Source organism: Jatropha curcas, chromosome 5 (genome assembly GCF_041381405.1).
Source record: "Jatropha curcas cultivar XTBG-Jc1 chromosome 5, XTBG_Jcur_1.0, whole genome shotgun sequence".
NCBI classification, from domain to species: Eukaryota; Viridiplantae; Streptophyta; class Magnoliopsida; order Malpighiales; family Euphorbiaceae; genus Jatropha; species Jatropha curcas.
In genome coordinates this window covers 22,313,343-22,334,044 of record NC_143155.1, presented here as the reverse complement: position 1 = coordinate 22,334,044, position 20,702 = coordinate 22,313,343, and the positions used below count along the sequence as shown (strand labels likewise).

Genomic DNA, 20,702 nt, shown 5'->3' with positions numbered 1-20,702 from the left:
CTTCAATTTTTAATTTAGTGAGGCTTAGCTTCCCGGTATAAGATTTAAAAAAAAAAAAATTGCAAACATCTGGGTCGGTGGGTCCCACAGGTTCTTTCCCTTAAACCCTAAAATATAAAGCAAAAGGAAATTAGAACTGAGGCATAGCGCAAAAACCCTAGTATCTGCCATCAACCGTAGTCGCAAACGTTTCTTTTTCCCCAGAGAGAGAGAGAGAGAGAGAGAGAGGAGATGGGAAGTGATAGCGAAGCAGAGAAATCACAGAAGCAGGAGAAGAAGAAGGTAATAGCTCTGTCTCCTATCGCCAAGCCCCTTGCTGGCAAAAAGCTCTCCAAAAAAACCCTCAAGCTAGTTCGCAAAGGTACGTAGCTGTAGATTTTTTGAGTAAAATTTTTTGTTCATTTTTATCTTTTTGGGTTGCTCTTTAGTTCTTGGTTGTAGAAACTAGTAAAGATAAGAAATTGAAATTTCAAATGCAAATACGCTGGACCTTTGAATATCTTGTTAGACTCATTGGTATTGGAGATATATCTTCTCTTAGTGACGCGTTTGAGTGAATTGATAAGATGGTTTTGGCAATGTGTGAATCTGATTTTTTTCCTAATTGGTTTATAATAAGTTTTTGTTGCTGTTAATAAGATTGATTTATTTTTATATGAATATGATGGAATTTATTATCTTATTGTTCTTGCAGCTGCTGAACACAAATGCTTGAAGAGAGGAGTGAAGGAGGTGGTTAAAAGTATTAGGCGCGGGCATAAAGGGTCAGCTTTCTATGCTTAATGGGATCTTGAAACGATCCTATCTTGAAACAATCTTATCGTCTCTGCTTAGACCTTTAAATAAAACTACCAGTACTGATGTGAAAGAACAAAAATAGCTTAGTGGATTCTTATCCTTTTTCTCATAGCATTTTTTTAAAAATTAACAATTTGCTCTTCTGGAATCCTTCTGAGGTTCGTGGTATTTTATAGCATTGGGAAAAGAATGAAGGAGTTAGACTGCATTTGGTTGTAGTAGAGTCAGATGTTTTAATCTATCTAGCTCTTTTTCATTGATGCATGCTTGGTAATTAAAACTGTATTATTTTAGGGTAGTTATTTAGTTGGTTCTATGGAAATATTTTTTTTATGTGTAGAGAAGAAAATATTGAGTTTTTTCTTTGTGCTCAGTGCACATAATTTTTATGTAGTCATATTTAGGTTAACAAAATCTAGATTTTGGCAGATCTTGAGGTATTTGATATTTTAACTTCCCCAGTGAAACTCCTAACTGAAGTTTTGGATGGAAATATACTGGACAAAGAAAGCTGTCTTATCCTAAATCGTGGTGATACTTTTAACTGCCTCTTAAAGTCACATCTCGATGCAGGTGGAAATGAAAGATGGGGAAGTATATATTTGCCATTGGTTTTCTGACTGAGAGCTTTGACCTCCAAGAAGAGCATTGGACAGATGCATTGTTAGAGTAGCACTCTTCAACTTAGCTTAGTTTATTCCAATATAATTACTAACTACGGTCAGCTATGTGGGTCCTTTCCCTCTATTTACTGGATTTAAGACTACTGGCTATTTCCAGATTAAGGTGTTGGTTTGTTGGTTTGAAAAATAAAAATTCTTTCTTTTCATGACACATACTCTGTGCCCAATTTCCATGACCAAATTATGAAAGAATTTCCTTGGTGTTCTGTATGCTTATGGGAGAGAAAAGGGATTCACACAAATGGATGTATATTAGGAATTAAGATTTGAATTACTAAACTTCGCTGAATCCTATCCTATAAAAACTTCCTGTTTTTGCATCAAATCATAATTCATGATCTTTATGTTAGCCAAAACAAAGAGAGATGTGAGCCAGCAGATCTCTTATTCTTTACAGGAGTGCTACAAGAGGTGGTGGATATTTGTGGTATATATGGTTCTGAATTGATAGGCCATGTGTGATATTGTTCTGAGCTAAACATATTACATCATTGTGTTGGTCGTGCAATTTTCTGGATTTATTTCTTAGGAAAACTTGGCACAAATGTGAATATTTTGATCACCTTCTCCATATCTTTTTGTTTGCTTTTTAACTATTTTAGTTCTCAGCTCATAGAGTTCACTCTATCATTAATCACTACATTCTGTTTATACATCTTCATTATAAATCAGTAGTTGGATCTCAGTTGTCAAAGTTGAACAATTATGAGATCCTGCTGCTAATGAATTGATTATTTTAAACAATTCTTATCATATATTGATGGAGGCCTTTTTTTTAAATTGTTCGCACATAATCTTAAATGTTATCTATTTGGGTTATGTACGGAGTAGCTTCATGTTAAAGATCATGTGGCACAAAATTGCTTTCAGATCTTAATGCTTCATCTTTTTAATTTGGTGCAGGCTGTGTGTCATAGCTGGGAACATATCTCCTATAGATGTAATCACTCATGTTCCAATCTTATGTGAGGAGTCTGACATTCCCTATATATATGTTTCATCAAAAGAAGTAAGCAACTAGATCTCTTCTGTTCTTTCTTCTTGTAACATTGAATGTTGACAACTCTTGCTTTTAGGAAGTGCCTTCTGTTTTATTGATGGCATGTCAACTTAAATCAGGTGCTCTAGTTTTCATCAGTAAGTAAGTTGAAAAATATCACACATCAATCAATCAATCATCCATGTGAAGCGTTGTAGTGAGTAGACACCTGAACAGGCTTATTTGTAACTGTTAGCCATATGTTGTCAAATACAATAAAAGTGCTATTGATTAGGAATATGATTTGGTGTTAAGTTTACAGTCCCAACAATATGGAAAACTTTTCTTGACGTTGTGGGCATGCAATAATCCAAAAGCCTCCAGGTTTTGAAAATAAGGTCTCAAAATGAAGTTTATTGAACTTATTATTGTCTTTTTGGGCACTTCATAATCCTGTCTTATTTCTAATCCATTGTCTCCCAGGTTTGCACTTCTCATTATCTCAATTTGCTATTTCAGGATCTTGCAAATGCAGGAGCCACCAAGAGACCTACATGTTGTGTTCTGGTGTTAACCAAACCTCCCAAGGGAGACATAGGCCAGGAGGAACAGGAGAAATTAAAGGCAGATTTTTCTCAGGTCGTAGCTGATGTGTCTGAACTTACCTCCTCTCTTTTCTAATGGACAAGATGACATTTTTCGAGTTTGTTTTGATGTAATATGTAGTTGTTAATGTGATATGTTATGGGTGTTAACTTGCTAGCCTTTTTCTTTCCCCATTCTATGTTATGATTAAGAAAATTTATCTTTTAATAGTTAATGATTATGGATGCGGCTGTCTTTGATAACATTAACCTAATTGATACACAGTGTCTCAACCAAAACCTTTAGAATCAATTCAAATTCGATTCTGGCATCAGTCTAACAAGGTTTTGGCCAATATGATCCCAACCGATTTGAAATCAATCCGATTCTAATTTCGAACCAGAAACTGTTGGCAGGTGGCAAAGATGGTGCATTTGACTTTTTGAGGGATACGATATGGATCAGAGATTCTCAGGATTTTCAAGGAAAGCAAAAAGATATTGAACCCTTGACTCCTCTGGAACCAATACAACTTCTTAAACGATATATTGTTGGCTCTGACCAAAAATTTGCGTGAAAGAAGACAACTTTTCCACATTTTAGGGAATATACTTTTTTGAAGATAGAAACGGCATTGTTTTACTTTATCATCATACCAAAAAGCAGTTAAACCCAAAACCTACTTCTTGATTAATAGAACTGGACCATCATTAATTTTTTCAAACAGTAGATAGATTATTCATTTATATTTTAGATTCCTTCATACTATTAAACAACACATCTCGGCCAACAATTCTTAAATTCAAGATTTGACATATATAATTTGGTTGTATCAACCAGAATTTTCAGAGAATTGTTTAAGGAGTTGTATTGATTCCAGAAATTGATCGTATTTATTTGGAAGTTGCAATTGTAGCTAGTGGCCACAAACACCATTACAACATTTATTTAGCATAGAGCTGCTTCTATTATATAATTACTAAATTATAATATTATCAAGAGATAATATCTAATTATACATATAGAATCACATAATCCTGTATTTCCCAACAAACTTCGTTTCCAATGACCCAATATATAAATTCCCATCATACTCATTAACTTCACTTATTGTTGTAGTGTTATATTGGTCACTAAGAGGAAAACTTGCCAAAATTTTACCAGAATAATTAATTTTTACTGCAGTAGGCACAATTGGTGCAGTTGGTGTCTCCTGTACATTTACTGCTACCCAAAAATCACCAAGAGGGTTCCTCTTAATATTGTCTGGCCTGCCTTGGAAAGTTACCAGAGCTTCTGATGTGTTGGCTTTGGGACCTTTAAGCCAATATTTTAGAACTCTGTTAGCTAAATATTCAGTGACAAGGACAAATGAGCCATCTAAACTAACGGCAACACCTGCTGGGGCTGAAAGGTTCCTTAATAACACAGTTGTAGTGTTTATGTTTGGTTCATATTTTATAAATCTTCCTGTTGAGTCATTGGCAGCCACAGCTTGTGCAAGTTCACTGCACCAGAAAATTGTCTTAATTGGGATTTTAATGATTTATACTTTGGTTATAATGGTGATCAGAAAAGAAAAAACAGAATACCTGAAATTGAATCTTGAACTAGCATCAGTGAGAAAAACAGTTTTTGTAAGTGGGTAAATATCCAAACCATCAAGGAACTTGAAAGGCTGTCCTTCAGCACTAGAGGCAACTGCTCTTGCAAGTCTTCCATTAGTTGAGGCCACCAGAAGCCCAAGGTTAGCATCGGCGATGTACAGCTCCCCTGTATATTGGAACCCTATACCTAACGGCCTTCCACATATACCTCCAAAAGCTGAAGGATTAGTATTTCCATCGCAAGCCGCCTTCGATCTGCCAACAAATCAAACAACGACCAATTGGTGCAGACAATGTATAAGTATCAAATTTATATGAGGTTTTGTGTTAATATATATATGTGTGTGTGTGTGTATTTGTATATTATGTATGTGTTTTTTAACATTTTGAACTTCCATTCTTGCAGTTATAGTTTGCTTGGAGAAGAAGTTCATTTCCGCTTGTTCAGTTAATAGTATCCATTATATATGAGGTTCTGTTAAGAACAACTTCTATACACACAAGATTATTTATGTATATATACCTGTTTGGGGAATCAAATGCATAATCTAGAAAGCCGAGGCTAGGACCCTGATATTTGAGGGTTCTACCGTCAAGAACACCGGTGTAGGGTCCTTGACCCTGCAAGTCGAAGGCGAAAGCCTCAGGACCCATGACTTGTGGTGGTAAAGGGAGTTTAGTAAAGGATGAGATGGAAATTGCTAAGGAAGGAATAGTGAAGGAAAGAACTAACATAGAGACGAGCATGGCTACTGCTTTTGTAACACTCAGTGCCATAGCCATATGGGTAATAGTATATTATCGGATATGAAGAGCAATGGAACAAATTCGTATATGCAGCTGCGATTTATATATATATATATGTGTGGAAATGATGGGCCACCATGGCTGATTTATTTATTTATTGATAATTAACTAGGGTTAATGCAGTTGAAATTTCCAACCTCATCTTCCCTAAATAAGCTAATTAATTACTGGATAATCCTCACATTGTCCCGTCATTTTTGTTTTGATTCAAATTAATAAAATTTAGTTAATACGGTAAAATTGAAAATTACTTGTCTAGACCAAATTCATATCCATTTTATGGACCAAACCAATCAAAGTAAGAATTCTTTAAAAAATATTCTGATTTTATTTTTTTCTCAGTGTATAATTAGAAATATCCTATTTCAATGGAAAACCTTATTCTCGTTAGTTTAATCCGTTAGTTTGATCCATGAGTGGGCCATGGACTAAGTAATTAGATATTAAATTGTTATTCAAATAAATCAATGCTACTCCTCTATCTCATTTTATTTGCATGGTTTTACAAAATAGGTATATTAAAAATTCAGTCAATAAAAATCATTTTGTCTCTTTTTACCCTTAACTTATTAGGATATTAACAAAAGTATTTCATTTAATAAACAATTATAAAAATTTATTATTGAAAATAATTGTTTAAATCTATAAATTTAGAAACTCTGTAAATATTTTGAGACATTAAAAAAAAAAAGGAATAACAAGTAATTAAAATAAGACTTATAATTTAATCAAAGCAATTGGCAATATATTAGTGGAAGATTAAAAATTGATATTTTAAGTTTTTTATATTAAAAAAAATTAATTGCGGGACAAAGGGAGTGTGACTTTTCGATGAAGCTAAATATGGAGCTATTTCCCTATGAAATTCATAAATGAAAATAGTTAATAAATTACATGACAATGAGGCTTGAATGAAAATTTTTAGTAATAAATTTGACTCTAGCATTAACAACTTTTGCTTTAGAAATAACACCACCTTTGACTTTTAAAAAAAAATAAAAATTTAGTTCTTTGAATAAGAAAAACTAAACCATTCCTAATCAATTCTGACCCCTTAAAAATTTATAATCCTGATCAATTCCTTTCATATTTGTAATTATTCCCTTAACCTGTGCTAGTGAACAATAGATTGGAGGATAAAAATGTCATTCCATGTAATAAATCGTGACCTTAAAGTTATTGAAATTTCATTTAAGGGAATCTGATTGGTCTTTCATTCCATGTAAAATGCGATGTCAAATTCCAATCCATCATCTATATAATAAAATGAAGAAATTATTTAGATGTAACAGAGCAGTGTAAAATGAAAGTTTTATTTTTAAACATACTAATCAAATTTTTATTTTTTAATAATTAGATTTTAACTTTTCTCAATAAAAAAAAAAAGATTTTTTTAACTATCACGATTTTGTTATTAAAACATTTTCAACCATACCAAATGAAAAAAAAAAAAAAATTTAATGATATTTAAAAACCTGTCAATCAAGTGTAGTATAGTTGATATTCTCGATTAGGCCTCCTAAGTATCAAAAAAAAAAAAAAAAAAAAAAACTTTTATTTTATGAAAAAAGTAAAATGGTAAGAAATAAATAACTGTAGCTGATAAACAAAAAGGTTTTATTTAATTAGGGAATTAGTTTATTGTGCTGAAAATTAGATGGTTAATATTAATTGCATCAGCAATAAACGCACATTAGGTAATCCTAACCCTACGTAACATGCTTAATTATTTCATTTCTATCCACTAGCCGCAGCAATTTATTATATTTTTGGGAAAAATAAGAAAATTCCACTTAATTCCCTGAGGCGTGGAAGAGGGAGTGAAATAAAATCATACATATGTCAGGTTGGCCAGCATCATAAAAACCAGTTACTATTAATGAAGACAAGTTTAGACCCAGCACCAGGCAGATAGGATTCTACAGCAACGAGGGGCTTTTCCAATTTACAGGCAGTTTGGTATTCTCATTTAGCACAAAGATATTGATTTATGAAAAATAAAATTATTGAATTGCATGAAATAGAGCAACCTCTTTTTTTTTTTTTTTAAATAACCGGAAGGTATAATATCCCTTGGACGGTAGAACGTAAAGATTTTTTACTCTCCCAGCAAAGTGAGCTTCTCAGATATTAAACTTGTATTCTAACCCTTACGAGGATTGAGCTCATAACACCTCAGTCAACACTTTGCTGGATGAAATATAACTTTAGCACATCAGAATGCCCAATTTAAAGGGTATGTTGCCAAAGCTTTTTTAGCAACTTGATTGAGTTCCAATAACCCCTTATTATCTAGCACATCATTTATCAAATATTATCATTTCCATTCAACGAAAAAAAGGGCCAAATTATCATTCTATATTCTCCATTCAAAGTTAATTAACTTTTAACCAACATAAAGACATATTATATGCATATTTTCTGGCTAAAATATTTTTGCTGGTCATCTACATTCACAGATGACTCAGGTTCAGGTTCCTATTGCAAGAGAAGCACTCTACCCAATATAAATAAATGCAAAAAACCCAACCAAAGCAGATAGCATGGTGAATTACATACCAATAGATATATGAAATTGGGGAACCACATAACTCTGAAACAAGTCTTGGGTACAGCAATATGAAGCTCACATTTTCTTTAAATCAGCAAGAAATTCTTGAAGATCTTCCAATTTTGCATTGATGAGGCCTTAAAAATTTGAAAAAAAAAAAAAAGGAAGTATCACGCAACAAAAACATAAAAATGTAACTGAAAATTGTAGGGCATGAATAAAAAGTATAGCTATAGCATACACATCCTTACCGTGACTTAATGTTGACACATCTCTTTCTGGTTCATAAACCCTCTTTGTTCTAATGCTGTCTGCAGCTTCAACCCTTCTGGTTCTCAGCTTCTCTATTTTTGTACGGAATTCAGATGCAGTTTTCACCATCTCTATGTGAGGCAATAATTGAGAGTAAATAGCAGCACAACTATAAATGATTTGATATTTTGGCCTTTATGAATTTCAGGAAAAATAATAAACTAGGAGCTGGGTTCCTGCAATATCTACAAGAGATTTCTTTTTTCTTCTCACTTTTTTAGCAAGTGGCCATAATAATTTATACCGAAAGGTAAAACACCTGTTTTCAAATGATACAAGATATAGAGACATAAAAGGAAAGGTATTTATTTATTCTAAAAGGCAGTACCTCAGGAGGGAGATCCCAATATTTACATGAACAACATTTAAATGTATAAGCACTCTGATATTATAGATACAATTCATTGCTTAAATGTGTACCTTGAAGCATGTCATGGCCAGAGTTTTGCTTGTAAAATTGTAATGCTTCATTGGCAAGAGCAACACAACCTTCATTTAAAGCAGATTGTCTTTCTAGTGCTTGAAGCTCATGAAACATCACAGCAGACTCCTTCCCTATCTATGGTATTTATTTCCATAAAAATGAAATTAAATAGAAATAGATGAAAAAAATAAAATGAACAACTTTTTGCTGTATGTTCCAACTCAACTCATGCAGATGGAAGTTCTTGCAGTATATGATATATGAATTTCTTCTTACCAAATTAAGCCTGTCCCTTAGGGAATCCAATTGAGCATCCAGATCTGGATCACAGAGAACATCTTGGCATGCCAAACTTTCATCTGGTGATTCCTTTCAGAAAATATATCATAATTGATAAAACAGATGTCAGTCATAGGTAATAAAATAAACAACATTTTGGATAACTAAATTGATTATTTTCCAAAGATCACCAATATGTTATTCTTTCTGCTCTAAACACATTGTATAATAATCCTTTAAAAAGAATTTATAGAAAGAAAATTATGTTAGAGATTTCACATTAACAATAGTTCACTGGAAAAATTAATGCACAGCACCTCCTATTTTCTAGATATACCATACTGTAATCATATATATTTCATTTCTTCTATGCTGCTACATCCTTTTTTTCATTCTTTCAATCATCTTGATTAGTAGTTAAAATTTTTGATATGTTTCTAGCAAACACTATAATGAGTCAATAGAACACAACATACCCAAAACACAAGTAATTTAGCATCATGATGAATGAATACCTAGCAGTACCATGAAATAAGTCATTAAGTCAAACACGGGAAGAAAAAGCCGCATGACAATCTAGAGAAGTCCGCTCATATTTCTCCATTCTTTCTTGAGCAGCTTCTGACTTCTTCCTAAAACCTCCAGGTTGATAGATACATTGTTATCTCCCCACTCCCCAATTAAATTGCCTCCTCATTCACAACAAAAAAGGTTTGCAGCCCTCAATTTTTTTTTTTTTTTTTAATCTCAAATAATCTAATGTAAATGGTTGTAAAAGAATCCATTTAAATCCTGAATTCGTCCATATGCTTGTGATGGACAGTAGGAAATTCTCTCCTGCTGCCAACGGAAGCTCTAACCTAAATTTGTAATCCTGCTGTTATAATCAACATAATCATCTCATGAATTACTGAAGTCACTTCAACAAAATATCTAAATGGGATCATAGAAATGAAATGCCCATATTTCAAGAGTCCATCAATCACGTTAACTCCAAAATGTTGTAAGACAATCTAACCAATCAACCAAACATACCAAAGAAGATAAGATTAGAAAATGAATGCAAGAAATGAGCAAAAGTTAACAAAATAACAGAGAGAACATACACTTTGTGGTAAAGAGAAACCTTGAGGAACTGCAAAAGAGCGGCGCAGACAGTATTCCTGCCACATACCCAATCTTCTTCCCACATTTGATTGTATTATACTTCGAATGTGATCAACACCCTAAAAACAATCAAAAAATCACAAGCAAGCACCAAGTGATGTTTTGATTGACAATTGTTGATTAAATCAGAAAACAAATACCAGCTGGAGAAAAACCAGACATTAAATTTCAACTTGATTAACAATTGTTGTAAATGTAAATCTAATATCTAGAACAATTTTTCTGCTTTACTTGAAATGTGTAGGGTGTACCCAGATGGAGATATGCAAGTATGGCTCAATTAACTAACTAGGCTCTCCAACCCCAGAATTCTAGAATTGCAAGAACCCCTCTAATCGAAAAGAAATGTTAGGGCTTACTTTAAATTAGTTTCAAGAGAGAGAGAGAACCAGTTAAGTTTACCACTTTACCTGGCTTAGAGGTTGAGATCTATCAGTACCGTCGGCGTTCAAAAGGGTTGAAGCTTTTCTGCACCAACAAAAATCAACAAGAATTACAAAAAGAAACTGAGATATTTAGCAAAAAGAAAAAAAAAAAAATCATACATGCATATGGGTTTTAATGTGAAAAGTCATACTTACTCATGAAAGAAATCGAAGGCGTCATCGAGCAAAATCTCGACTGTATTTAGGATTTCGTTGACGAGACTTCGAGGATTTAGATTCAGCGATTCGAATACTGCTTCGCTTTCACTACCTTCCATTAATCAACAATTAGAGCACCAAACCCTAATTCTTCTACTTACTGAGATAAATATGAAAATTGAAATGTCAAGAATTCAAATTTAAGAAGATGTTTGGATCATTTCCCGCCAAAACGTCTGTGACAGACTTGCAAAGAGCAAATGAAAATTTATTTGCGCTCTCTGTTTCCATTATCCTTTTTCTTTCCGGACTTTTATATTTAATAACTAGTAATAATTAATTTATTATATTTTTAAATAAAAAATAAAAAATAAAAAAAATTGTAAAACTTCATCTAATCAGAGTCGGTCGGACCTTCGTTTCCTCTAATACTTCAGTTCCGATAGCGATTTTAGACTCGTGAAAGATATGTAATATATTTCTTTTGGTCCTTAAATTACTTCAAAATTTCTCTTTATATCTTAATCATGACCAAAATGTTTTCAAAATTCTACCAAGCAACTGATAAGGCGAGAAGGATCCTTTTAGGAGCCAGAAAGAATTGGCCTTTCGCAGTGTACTTCAGGAGCCACGTAAACATGGTGGAGCAAAGCCCCTCTACTAAGGTTCAGGCTCTATACGATCTCTGTAAAAATACCTTTACGCCCTCAGAAATTCCTTCATCCTCCCCAGCAATCAATAAACTCTGCTCTCTTTTGGGTATTTTTTTTTTTCTTATCTTGATTTATGTGTGTAATTTTCAAGTTTGGTTAAAATTTTCATGTGGGTTTGTTGTGTTATGTCAAGTTTAAAGTGGGTTGCCCTGTCTTCAAGCTTAAATTGAAGAAATGAAACGTTTGAATAACAGGGATTGTTTCATTATGTAGGAGCAATTGATTCCTCTTTTTGTTAGCACCGGAGAATATCCTTGTTGTTCTTTTTATTTCCTTTTTGAGTTTTTTTGAATGCCATTTTGCTCCGATGAGATATGAGCTATGTTGTTGAGTGTTAATTGAAGTGAGAAAGAGAGATATTAATCTATTTATTTTCTTGTGAGACAATGTGCATGTTTGGAGTGTTTTCTTGCTGCGATATACAAATTTGGAAAAATTATAGCCTTACAAACAAGGTTAATTGTTTGTACTTTTGGTAGTTAGGCCTCAACCCAGTGTCTAATTGAATGCTTGTGAGCAATTAACTACCTTAGCATGTGTTTTTGTTCTTTTAATTGTAATACCGGACATTATTCATTTTAAAATTGGGGTTAACTTCTATTGTGGTTGCAGAGATATAACATCTTTTATGGTGCTTATTTGAAATGATAAAATTGTTTTCATGTGATAGATAGAGTTGAATTCCGGCCTTTATAAAAGATATTGAGACAAATGTTCAGGGAGAGAGACATTCTGTTGGAAGGATATATTTGGAATGGAAGAATGGTTAATAAGAAACTTTTTGGAAAAGCTATTAACCCTTTCAATGTCCAACATTGTAGCCATTATTGAGTGGCTGTCTGGTCTTGTTTATTGATGTAGTTCATAGTAAAATCAACCTGATATTTGGTTCAACTCTTGTGAAGTCTCGCCACTATGCTCTCGTTACATAATTGTCGTATATTATCTATTTTAGAATATTTCTTGTGAAGTTTGTCCATTGGAACATATTCCTGCTTTAACATTGCTTATACATAGAGGGATTTGTTTTTCAAAAAAGCACTGTTTTTACTATCTTTGGACGTCATAACGCAGATTTACCATTTACTGCCTTAGTGACTCTGATACATCAATAGTTATTCGTGTTCTGCAGACACAGTTAGGCCTGCTGATGTAGGGCTTAAAGAGGAAAATCCAGATGATGACCGAGGGCACGGCATTTTTGGACTGAACCGATTAAGTCGGGCAGCTAGATGGGCTCAACCAATAACATACATAGATATTTACGAGTGTGATAGTTTTACGGTGAGCTTTACCATCTTGTTTTGGATACAGGTTTCTTCTAAACTTTTCATCAATGGCCCTTACGCTAGAACAATTTCATGCATCCAGCATCTAGAACCTTTTAACTTGGAAATATTATTGCTTGCTTCTTGTGCATGCTTTTGCAATACAGTTTGCTTCTGTTCTTTTTTCCTTTCTTGTTTTTTCAGTTTCTAGAATTGCAATTTTATTTTGTTGCTTGCGACTCTATTTGCATTGAGAAACAAAAACAATTTCTTAGATTGGGTTAATATTTTGGAAGCAACTGTTTACTTGAATAATATTATCTGAAAACTAATATAGATTCTTGCTATTCAGAACTGTTTTGATATGAGAAATAATTATTTATGCAGATGTGTATATTCTGCTTCCCTACTTCCTCAGTTATCCCACTCCATGACCATCCTGGCATGACTGTTTTCAGCAAAATTCTTTATGGCTCTTTGCATGTCAAAGCCTATGATTGGGTTGAGCCTACCTGTATCCTTGAAGGCAAGGAATCTGGTAATCCACCAGGTGTGATTTTTCAACGTCCTTTCCCACTTTCTGATAAGATAGTTTAATGATTCCCACAAAATGATGGGTTTTTATTTTTTTTTTTATTTTCAGCTGTAGACCTCGTATTCTTAATAACCTTCCTGCTATGACTCTCTGAATACAGAGTAGTTGGCATCCTGTGAATACTGAACTTAACTCAAAATCCTATACAGTTATTCGGGTTGAGGCCTTAGCTGTCTTCTTTTTTAGGTATTAGCTTAATTAAGAATTTGAACCTATGCAAAATGCATCTACTGAAAATATTTGTGGTCAATCCTTGTGAAACTGATCCATGTGCTTGTAACCACCATGGGTTATATATCTTACTTCGCCCTTGAATCAGACTTCTAGCCAGCTGTAATTAGTAGTCCATCATAAACGATACCATGGCGAGCTCATGTATTTTTTCACAGAGGGTCCACAATTTTGTCCTGTGAAAGTTGAGTCAGAGAGAACTGATACTAGGAAGTAGAGGAACCTTTGCAATTTTTGGACAATCCACACATGTTCCGTTCCATGCTGCAGCCAGTTTTTCAGTTTTAATTAAGAAAAGGTGCCAATTTTTGGAACTAGTTTATTACTTGAGAAGCAGCATATTTTGTATAATGAATTAACCATTCATGGAGGTTCTTCCAGTACATCAGTTTGTGTTTAGTTCACGCATTCTTAGTAAATTACTTTCGGAATCACTTCATAAGGATTGTGATGTCTGAACTGTTTTCTCTTAATGGTAGTGATAATCCATAGGAATGCATGATTGCTTTGTTTTGGTCCACCTTCTAAGTGATAGGATTCAAGGCAAGATTACAATTATACCCTTAGATACAAGGTTTCTTCTGAATTGCATTGCCTTTTTTTCAATAGAGTAACGTTCGTTGTTAAAGCACCATTCCCTTATGGTTTTTTTGCTTTAGCTGAATGTGACTTGTATCCTTGCAATAATATGAAATTCCTTCTGTCTGTATGTATACGTCAAGGTTACAAGTTTACCATTTCTGGCACTTTATGGTGTTTTCGTTTTTTATAAGGTAAAAATATGTGCAGTTAGCAGGATAGTTAAGTGACTTGTACTAGGCTTGTGATCATGAAGAGACTCTCCCCTATAGTTACAATTGCTAATTGTTACCATTTGTGTCACTTTATGGTTTTTTCATTTTTCATGATGTAAAAATATGTGCAATTAGTAAAAGGATGTTAAGTATCTAGTTCTAGTAACCAAATTTTTTGCACGCTTTAATAAGAATTAAAGGATGTGTTTCTTTGGCAGTAAAGTTGGCAAAGTTGGCAGTTGATAAAGTTTTGACAGCTCCATGTGGGACATCAATCTTGTACCCGAAAAGCGGGGGGAATCTCCATTGTTTCACTGCAGTCACCCCTTGTGCTGTGCTTGACATTCTCACACCCTCTTACAGGGAAGACGTAGGCAGGAAATGCTCTTACTACCATGATTACCCGTATTCCCCCTTCTGTAAGTAATCATGTATTCACAATCACTGTCATCTTTTATTCTTTCCTTCCCTTCACCAGTGCCACTGCACGTGTAGGTTGAAAAGCATGTGTACTGTTTTTATATTTTGCATGCAAGGTGTGCTAGATATTGAGTCGTATATTGAACTGATTATCCTGCAGCTTCAGGAAATGGAAGCGAGCTAGGTGATGGAAAAGAAGAGGACTATGCATGGCTTGCAGAGATAGAAACACCAGATAATCTGTATATGCGTCCAGGGATATATACAGGCCCAGCTGTTAACTTTTAGCTTGTTTTTTCAGTAGAATATGCGTTTCTGACTTCATTTCTTTCAAGCTTTACAGGAAGTTGCCTTCATAGTTTTCTTCGTTCAAATACAAATCTACTTTCTTGCTAGGACAATAAACTATCCACTTGACATACAATCTTGGTTATGAAATTGCACTAACTGTAATATGAAGTCTTTTGTGACTTGTAAGCTGTATGCCTTAAATATCTTACACAGGTTTCCTTTTTAATCGATCTTTTTTTAATGGGTTTGGATGTCAAACAGACATCAAGTCATCCCTTTTCTACAATGGAGTGTGATATGACACTTGTGATTTTTGAGACTTTAATTCTTATGCTCGTCTTCATTTGTGGGATAGTATCATAGTATTCCACAGTGCTTATTATCATTATTAATGCAAGGAATGCTTGCAAATAAAAAAAAAAAAACATATTTCTTTTCCCGTGTACTATTACATTTTTCATATGGAGGCCTTATGTGATGCTATTATTAGCAAAATATATAAATTCATTTCTGAAATTTTTTTACTTACCCTTGGGTAATTTTTTTTATTTTGACACATTGAATATTTCAATGTATAAAATTATATTTATTAATAATTTATAAAATCATTTTATTGAACACTTCAAGATATTAAAATTGAATCAATTAAATCTGTAAGATGATTATAAAAGTAAATGTATGCAATAATATCAAAATATTTTTAATTTTAAATCTCTCTTGGATGAAGATGCCATAATATTAAAGTAACAAAATTCGGAGATAAATTTATTTGTTTGACCATTATTCTGACTATCTTTTATCCAAATAATAAATTGTATTGCAAGAAAAATTTGCATGTAACGTAAACTTAAGTTAACAAATTCAGAAGTAGCCAAGACATTCTCATTCCTTAGGGTCCAGAAAAGTCCTACAGATACGACACTCCCTTATATCCAATATTTACTTTTTTAAGTAAAACTTATTGGCTGCACGCTTGTTTCTTTCAAGATACTGAAAAAACATGGTTTTTAATGTATTATTAATTAGACACTTTTGTTTTTAATCCACAGCTAAGTCGACTGGTTCTGCCAAAAATCTCTATAGTTTCCTAGCTGGAGTTGTAGCTATGAAAATGTTTCATGAGGCTGAATTCATCTGCAACCCTAACCCGCCAGGTGAGGAGTACCCTTTTTGTCCTAAGGGGATCTGAAAGCTTCGCCTGCATATCGTACATTTCCAAGTTCCTCTTCAATCCGCAGAAGCTGCAACAAGATCAAATAGGATTTTATGAACATGACACGCAGCAAGTAAAACTTTGCAGATAGATATTGTGATGTAAATAACGGATGAAAGCTAACAAATGAGCAGTAAATATTTTCAAATGCTGGTGTTAAGACCACTGCCATTCAGCAGAAAGGTCTTGTTACTCGTACTCCTAGACAGTTTTGTAATGTTCTCACATTATAGTCTCGGTCGACTGTCATCAACGTCTCAGTCAGTCAAAGGGGTAACAGAAAGCAGAATGTTTTAAACAATCTAATCAGGCTAAGTTTCAGAAAGCAATCATTTTGATCTAACGAAGCCAATTCTTAGCTTCGGCATTGTGGGAATCCACTTCAATTCATGTGATACTATACTGGAATCAACATTATCCCTAGCTCATTGAGCACATTTACAACATATAAGATGCACATTCATCTACGACTGAAACATGCATAGATTGGAATCAGGGAGGAGGAAGCTACTTATTCCGTGATTGTGGTGCTAATGCCAACTAAGAGTTTTACCTGATTATACTTGGCCAACCGCTCACTTCTGCAAGGAGCTCCAGTCTTGATCTATACAAGGAACATGAAAGTCAATCCCGTATTTTGAAGAGAAACAAACAAATGAGTAGTGTAAGGTAAAGTTTTAAGGTTTTCAGCCAGTAAAACCTGTCCACTAGCTAAGCCAACAGAAAGATCAGCAATGAAGTTATCCTCGGTTTCACCACTTCGGTGGCTGACCATCACGCCCCAACCTGCTGCTTTTGAGTCAAGTGCTGCTCTAATGGACTCAGTCACTGAGCCAATCTGATTAACCTGAAAATTTCCATGGATAAACATAAGCTAAAAGCCAGAATTGGCATAGAACACGTTTGACATTTTATTACAATTCAAAAATGAATAAATAAATAAACACTCAGTTAATGTAGTACAGGAAAGAAAGTAAGAGGATTTGAGCCTTGCCTTGAGAAGTAAGCCATTGCAAGCCTTTTTCTGAATTGCTTCAGCTATTCTCTTTGGATTTGTGACCAACAAATCATCCCCGACAAGTTGGATATCAACTGAAGACTGCAGCGAAGCCCATGAACTCCAATCATCCTGGTCGAAAGGATCTTCAATAGATACAATAGGGAAATCCTTGATGAATTCCTTATAGAGTTCACCAAGATTCTGAGCTGACAGCACATGAGCCCCATCATTTGGTTGTTTCTTAAAGTTCAAATCATATTTTCCGTCCTTTGTAAGGAACTCTGAAGCAGCAACATCCATTCCAATTTTGATCTGGATTTCGAGTCCATATTTAGTACAGTTTGCAATTTGAATGGGTAAATAAACAAATCGCAGCTCACCTTCCCAGTGTAACCAGCCTTCTCGATTGCGTCGATGAGCAAAACAAGTCCCTCCCTATTATCCTGCACATTAGGAGCAAATCCCCCTTCATCTCCCACATTGCAAGCATCCTGTCCATACTTTGCCTTGATAATTCCCTTCAGCGTATGGTAAACTATACCATCAACAAACAGAACAGTTATAAGATACAGGGTTTCAATAAAAGAGAATCATGGAGATAAAAGGACTCATTTGCTAACCTTCGCTACCCATGCGCAAGGCCTCGGCGAATGAGGTAGCACCTACTGGCAATATCATAAATTCTTGCATAGCTAAATTATTTCCAGCATGACTGCCTCCATTTATGACATTAAAAGCTGGAACTGGCATAACAAGCTCCTTCGTTCCCGACAATTCTTGAATGTGCTTGTATAAGGGCAATCCTTTTGCTCCAGCACCAGCCCGGCATATGCTCAGAGACACCCCAAGGATCGCATTAGCTCCAAGTTTTGACTTGTTTGGCGTTCCATCAATATCCAGCATGATTGCATCAACATCATCTTGATTTCTTGTGATACATAGAAGTAACATGTCATAATCTTCAACCCAACAAATGAAATAATCCACTCACAAGTGTAAACAGCATAAATTACGAGTTTACAAAAAGAATAAAGCATAAATTACAAAAAAACGCTTACAAGGAACAATGCTCTAATTGTAAGGTAAACCTGAAATTTCAGGAAATAACATACTGGTGGGCCTAAAAGCAGTCCTGATATACTACAAGAGCACACAACATTATGCGTTTACCTAGAATAGGCTAGTTTACATCCAAACTAGTAAAACGGCTGATTTAGTACAAAAAAATTGCCTTTACTACTCCAAAAGCAGAGGATCTTTGCATCTATCTTTCTATCTATCTATCTATTTATATATATATATATATATATATATATATATATATTTTAGATGCAAACAAAATTTCATTGAAACACTCCAATTTCTGTATTTTTGCTACCCCAACATTTTTTCCATTGAAAAGGCTTTAACATCCCAAATTAACAATGGTTCATTTGTACATTTTATTGAAAATAATCAATCACTACACAATTATATTAATGAAAATTAGACTTAGAAAGCAGCAGGTCCCTAATAAATATGATTAGCAAACAAGAACATATATACAGTTACTAAAAGTCATAAGGATCACTTAGTAGACTATTACCTGACATCGACACCAATTAGCTTAGGGCCCAAAATATCATTAATATTTTTTACAGCTTTAAGCACACCTTTGCCTCCATAAACACTCTTATCTCCATCTCTAAGCTCCAAAGCCTCGTAGATCCCGGTAGAGGCGCCACTAGGGACGGCGGATCGGTAAAGATCATCAGTAATAAGATCAACCTCGACCGTCGGATTCCCTCTGCTATCAATGATCTGCCTAGCCTTTACGGACTTGATCTTGCACTCCTTGGCAATCTTGGCAGCCGATGGTGGCGCCACCGTGACGGAGTTACGCACGACTAAAGAGCGAGATTTCAAGGGAGGGAATGGAATAGAGGTGGAAGTGGAAGATTGGGGTTTTGAAGAGAAGAAGGGCTTGCTGAGGAGATTGCCGGTGGTGGTGGCCGGTTGCGAGGTGGCGAACGCCATTTTTGAGTTTGCTAGGGATCCGCAAATAGTTGAAGAGAAGAAATGGGGCTTAGTTGGGTTTATAGAGAAGAGATAGGAGTGTCGGAAAGTCCGCCCAAGGTGGCGATGAAAGCAAAGTAAGTGCGAGTTGTTACTTGTTGTTTGACAGTAGAAGGTGGCGGTGGTGTGCGTTTTGGTAGTTGTTGAAGGACGTTACTACTAAAGAAGTCGCCTATGTTTTGGTTAGGTGTATCTGGGTGTGCATGTGTGTCGATGTAGATGGTTGACTATCGTTGCATTAAACGGTTTAAACCGTAAATCACAGCAAATCATATCAAACCGATACTCCCACATAGCAAACCGTTTTTAATATTTAATATTTAGCAAAACGATTTTATTTAATTTTTATTTAATCAAACCATTTAAAATCTCGTTTATTAAAAGTCATAATGATATGTAATTTCTTATATAGGATATGTGATTTTTCTTACTAATTTCATAGCAAGTTAATTTTTAATAATTAAAAAGATTTTTCTGTGTAATTATTTTTTTTTTCTCTCTTTTAGTTACAAACACTGTTATCTTCTACAGTTTCATAGTTAATTTGTTACTTTGTCTCCCTTTCCCTTATATATAAACGACAGACTAGCTTCAGCTAGTGTCTATGTCTCAAAAACAAAACAAAATCTCAAAAAATATAAAAAGATTAAACATCAATGCCTGGTGTAAGCAATATCCTTACTGCAACGATCGATTTTAGCTTCACAGTCTTCGGTGTTATAGCAATAGCCACCGGCCTGTTCATCTGTACCCATGGCGGAAGCAGCCATTGTCAACAGCTTATACAAAATCCTCTCTTGATAATTGGTTTTTAGTGTTGGTGATTTCATTATTAGGGTTAGCTGGATCGTGTTGGAAGACAATTCTTTTCTTGTTGCTTACTTGTTCGTCATTTTCTTTCTAATTGTAGGGCTTATAGCTTTACAGTTTTTACATTCTTGGTTTTAAATGAAGGTGCTGCTGGTAAAATGGTTTCTGGATTAGGGTTTAAGGAGTTCAGATTGGAAGATTTCCTTAGATTCTTGCAGAAATATTCTATTGATCAACACAATTGGGTTCATATCAAGGAGTGTTCGATTGATTCCCGCACTTGCAAGAATCTAATTATCCAAACTTCTGTTCAGAAAGAATCTGATTTTTACAGAATGAAATTGTCTCCGCTTGAGGTATATAATTAATTAAATCTCTCTTTTCTTTTTTTTTCTTTTTTTTTTGATTTGTTGATGAAATTTGCATGTTTTAATGTTTAAATATTAGCAATCACATTTATAAATGAAGGGATGGCTTTTCTTAATCCCCTTCATTAATAATAATTTTTTGATGAAATCTAGAAAATTGATTTGATA

General features: G+C 34.3%; 5 protein-coding genes across 7 annotated transcripts; 2 read left to right on the top strand and 3 right to left on the bottom strand.

The window, feature by feature from the left end:
• Positions 1-129: 129 nt before the first annotated feature.
• On the top strand, positions 130-3,273 carry LOC105650617 (Ribosomal protein L7Ae/L30e/S12e/Gadd45 family protein). Its single transcript, XM_012237528.4, has 4 exons — positions 130-361; positions 695-764; positions 2,385-2,490; positions 2,980-3,273. Exons 1-4 carry the CDS (start codon positions 232-234, stop codon positions 3,139-3,141), a joined length of 468 nt encoding a protein of 155 aa, XP_012092918.1. The 5' UTR covers positions 130-231; the 3' UTR covers positions 3,142-3,273.
• A 637-nt stretch (positions 3,274-3,910) lies between these two features.
• On the bottom strand, positions 3,911-5,458 carry LOC105650707 (protein STRICTOSIDINE SYNTHASE-LIKE 11). The gene is made up of 3 exons (XM_012237650.4): positions 5,176-5,458; positions 4,638-4,907; positions 3,911-4,553 (listed from the first exon to the last, which is right to left on the bottom strand). The coding sequence occupies exons 1-3, from the start codon at positions 5,433-5,435 to the stop codon at positions 4,073-4,075; spliced, it is 1,011 nt and encodes a 336-aa protein (XP_012093040.1). The 5' UTR covers positions 5,436-5,458; the 3' UTR covers positions 3,911-4,072.
• Positions 5,459-7,799: 2,341 nt separating this feature from the next.
• MIS12 (minichromosome instability 12 (mis12)-like protein) lies at positions 7,800-11,092 on the bottom strand. Its single transcript, XM_012237529.4, has 7 exons — positions 10,774-11,092; positions 10,603-10,660; positions 10,132-10,251; positions 9,023-9,115; positions 8,743-8,881; positions 8,262-8,393; positions 7,800-8,147 (listed from the first exon to the last, which is right to left on the bottom strand). The coding sequence occupies exons 1-7, from the start codon at positions 10,893-10,895 to the stop codon at positions 8,086-8,088; spliced, it is 726 nt and encodes a 241-aa protein (XP_012092919.1). The 5' UTR covers positions 10,896-11,092; the 3' UTR covers positions 7,800-8,085.
• A 90-nt stretch (positions 11,093-11,182) lies between these two features.
• LOC105650620 (2-aminoethanethiol dioxygenase, putative (DUF1637)) lies at positions 11,183-15,374 on the top strand. Of its 3 annotated transcripts, none has more exons than XM_012237531.4 (5): positions 11,185-11,535; positions 12,622-12,773; positions 13,145-13,295; positions 14,596-14,796; positions 14,958-15,374. In XM_012237531.4, exons 1-5 carry the CDS (start codon positions 11,304-11,306, stop codon positions 15,083-15,085), a joined length of 864 nt encoding a protein of 287 aa, XP_012092921.1. In that variant the 5' UTR covers positions 11,185-11,303; the 3' UTR covers positions 15,086-15,374. The 3 variants fall into 3 exon arrangements, with proteins under 3 accessions (XP_020532368.1, XP_012092921.1, XP_012092920.1); XM_012237530.4 differs by having other exon boundaries at positions 11,190-11,535; positions 13,145-13,307; XM_020676709.3 differs by lacking the exon at positions 13,145-13,295 and having other exon boundaries at positions 11,183-11,535; positions 14,601-14,796.
• Positions 15,375-15,940: 566 nt separating this feature from the next.
• On the bottom strand, positions 15,941-19,550 carry ENO1 (enolase 1). Its single transcript, XM_012237532.4, has 7 exons — positions 18,887-19,550; positions 17,922-18,229; positions 17,682-17,836; positions 17,296-17,613; positions 17,002-17,148; positions 16,855-16,905; positions 15,941-16,329 (listed from the first exon to the last, which is right to left on the bottom strand). Exons 1-7 carry the CDS (start codon positions 19,315-19,317, stop codon positions 16,264-16,266), a joined length of 1,476 nt encoding a protein of 491 aa, XP_012092922.1. The 5' UTR covers positions 19,318-19,550; the 3' UTR covers positions 15,941-16,263.
• Positions 19,551-20,702: the final 1,152 nt, after the last annotated feature.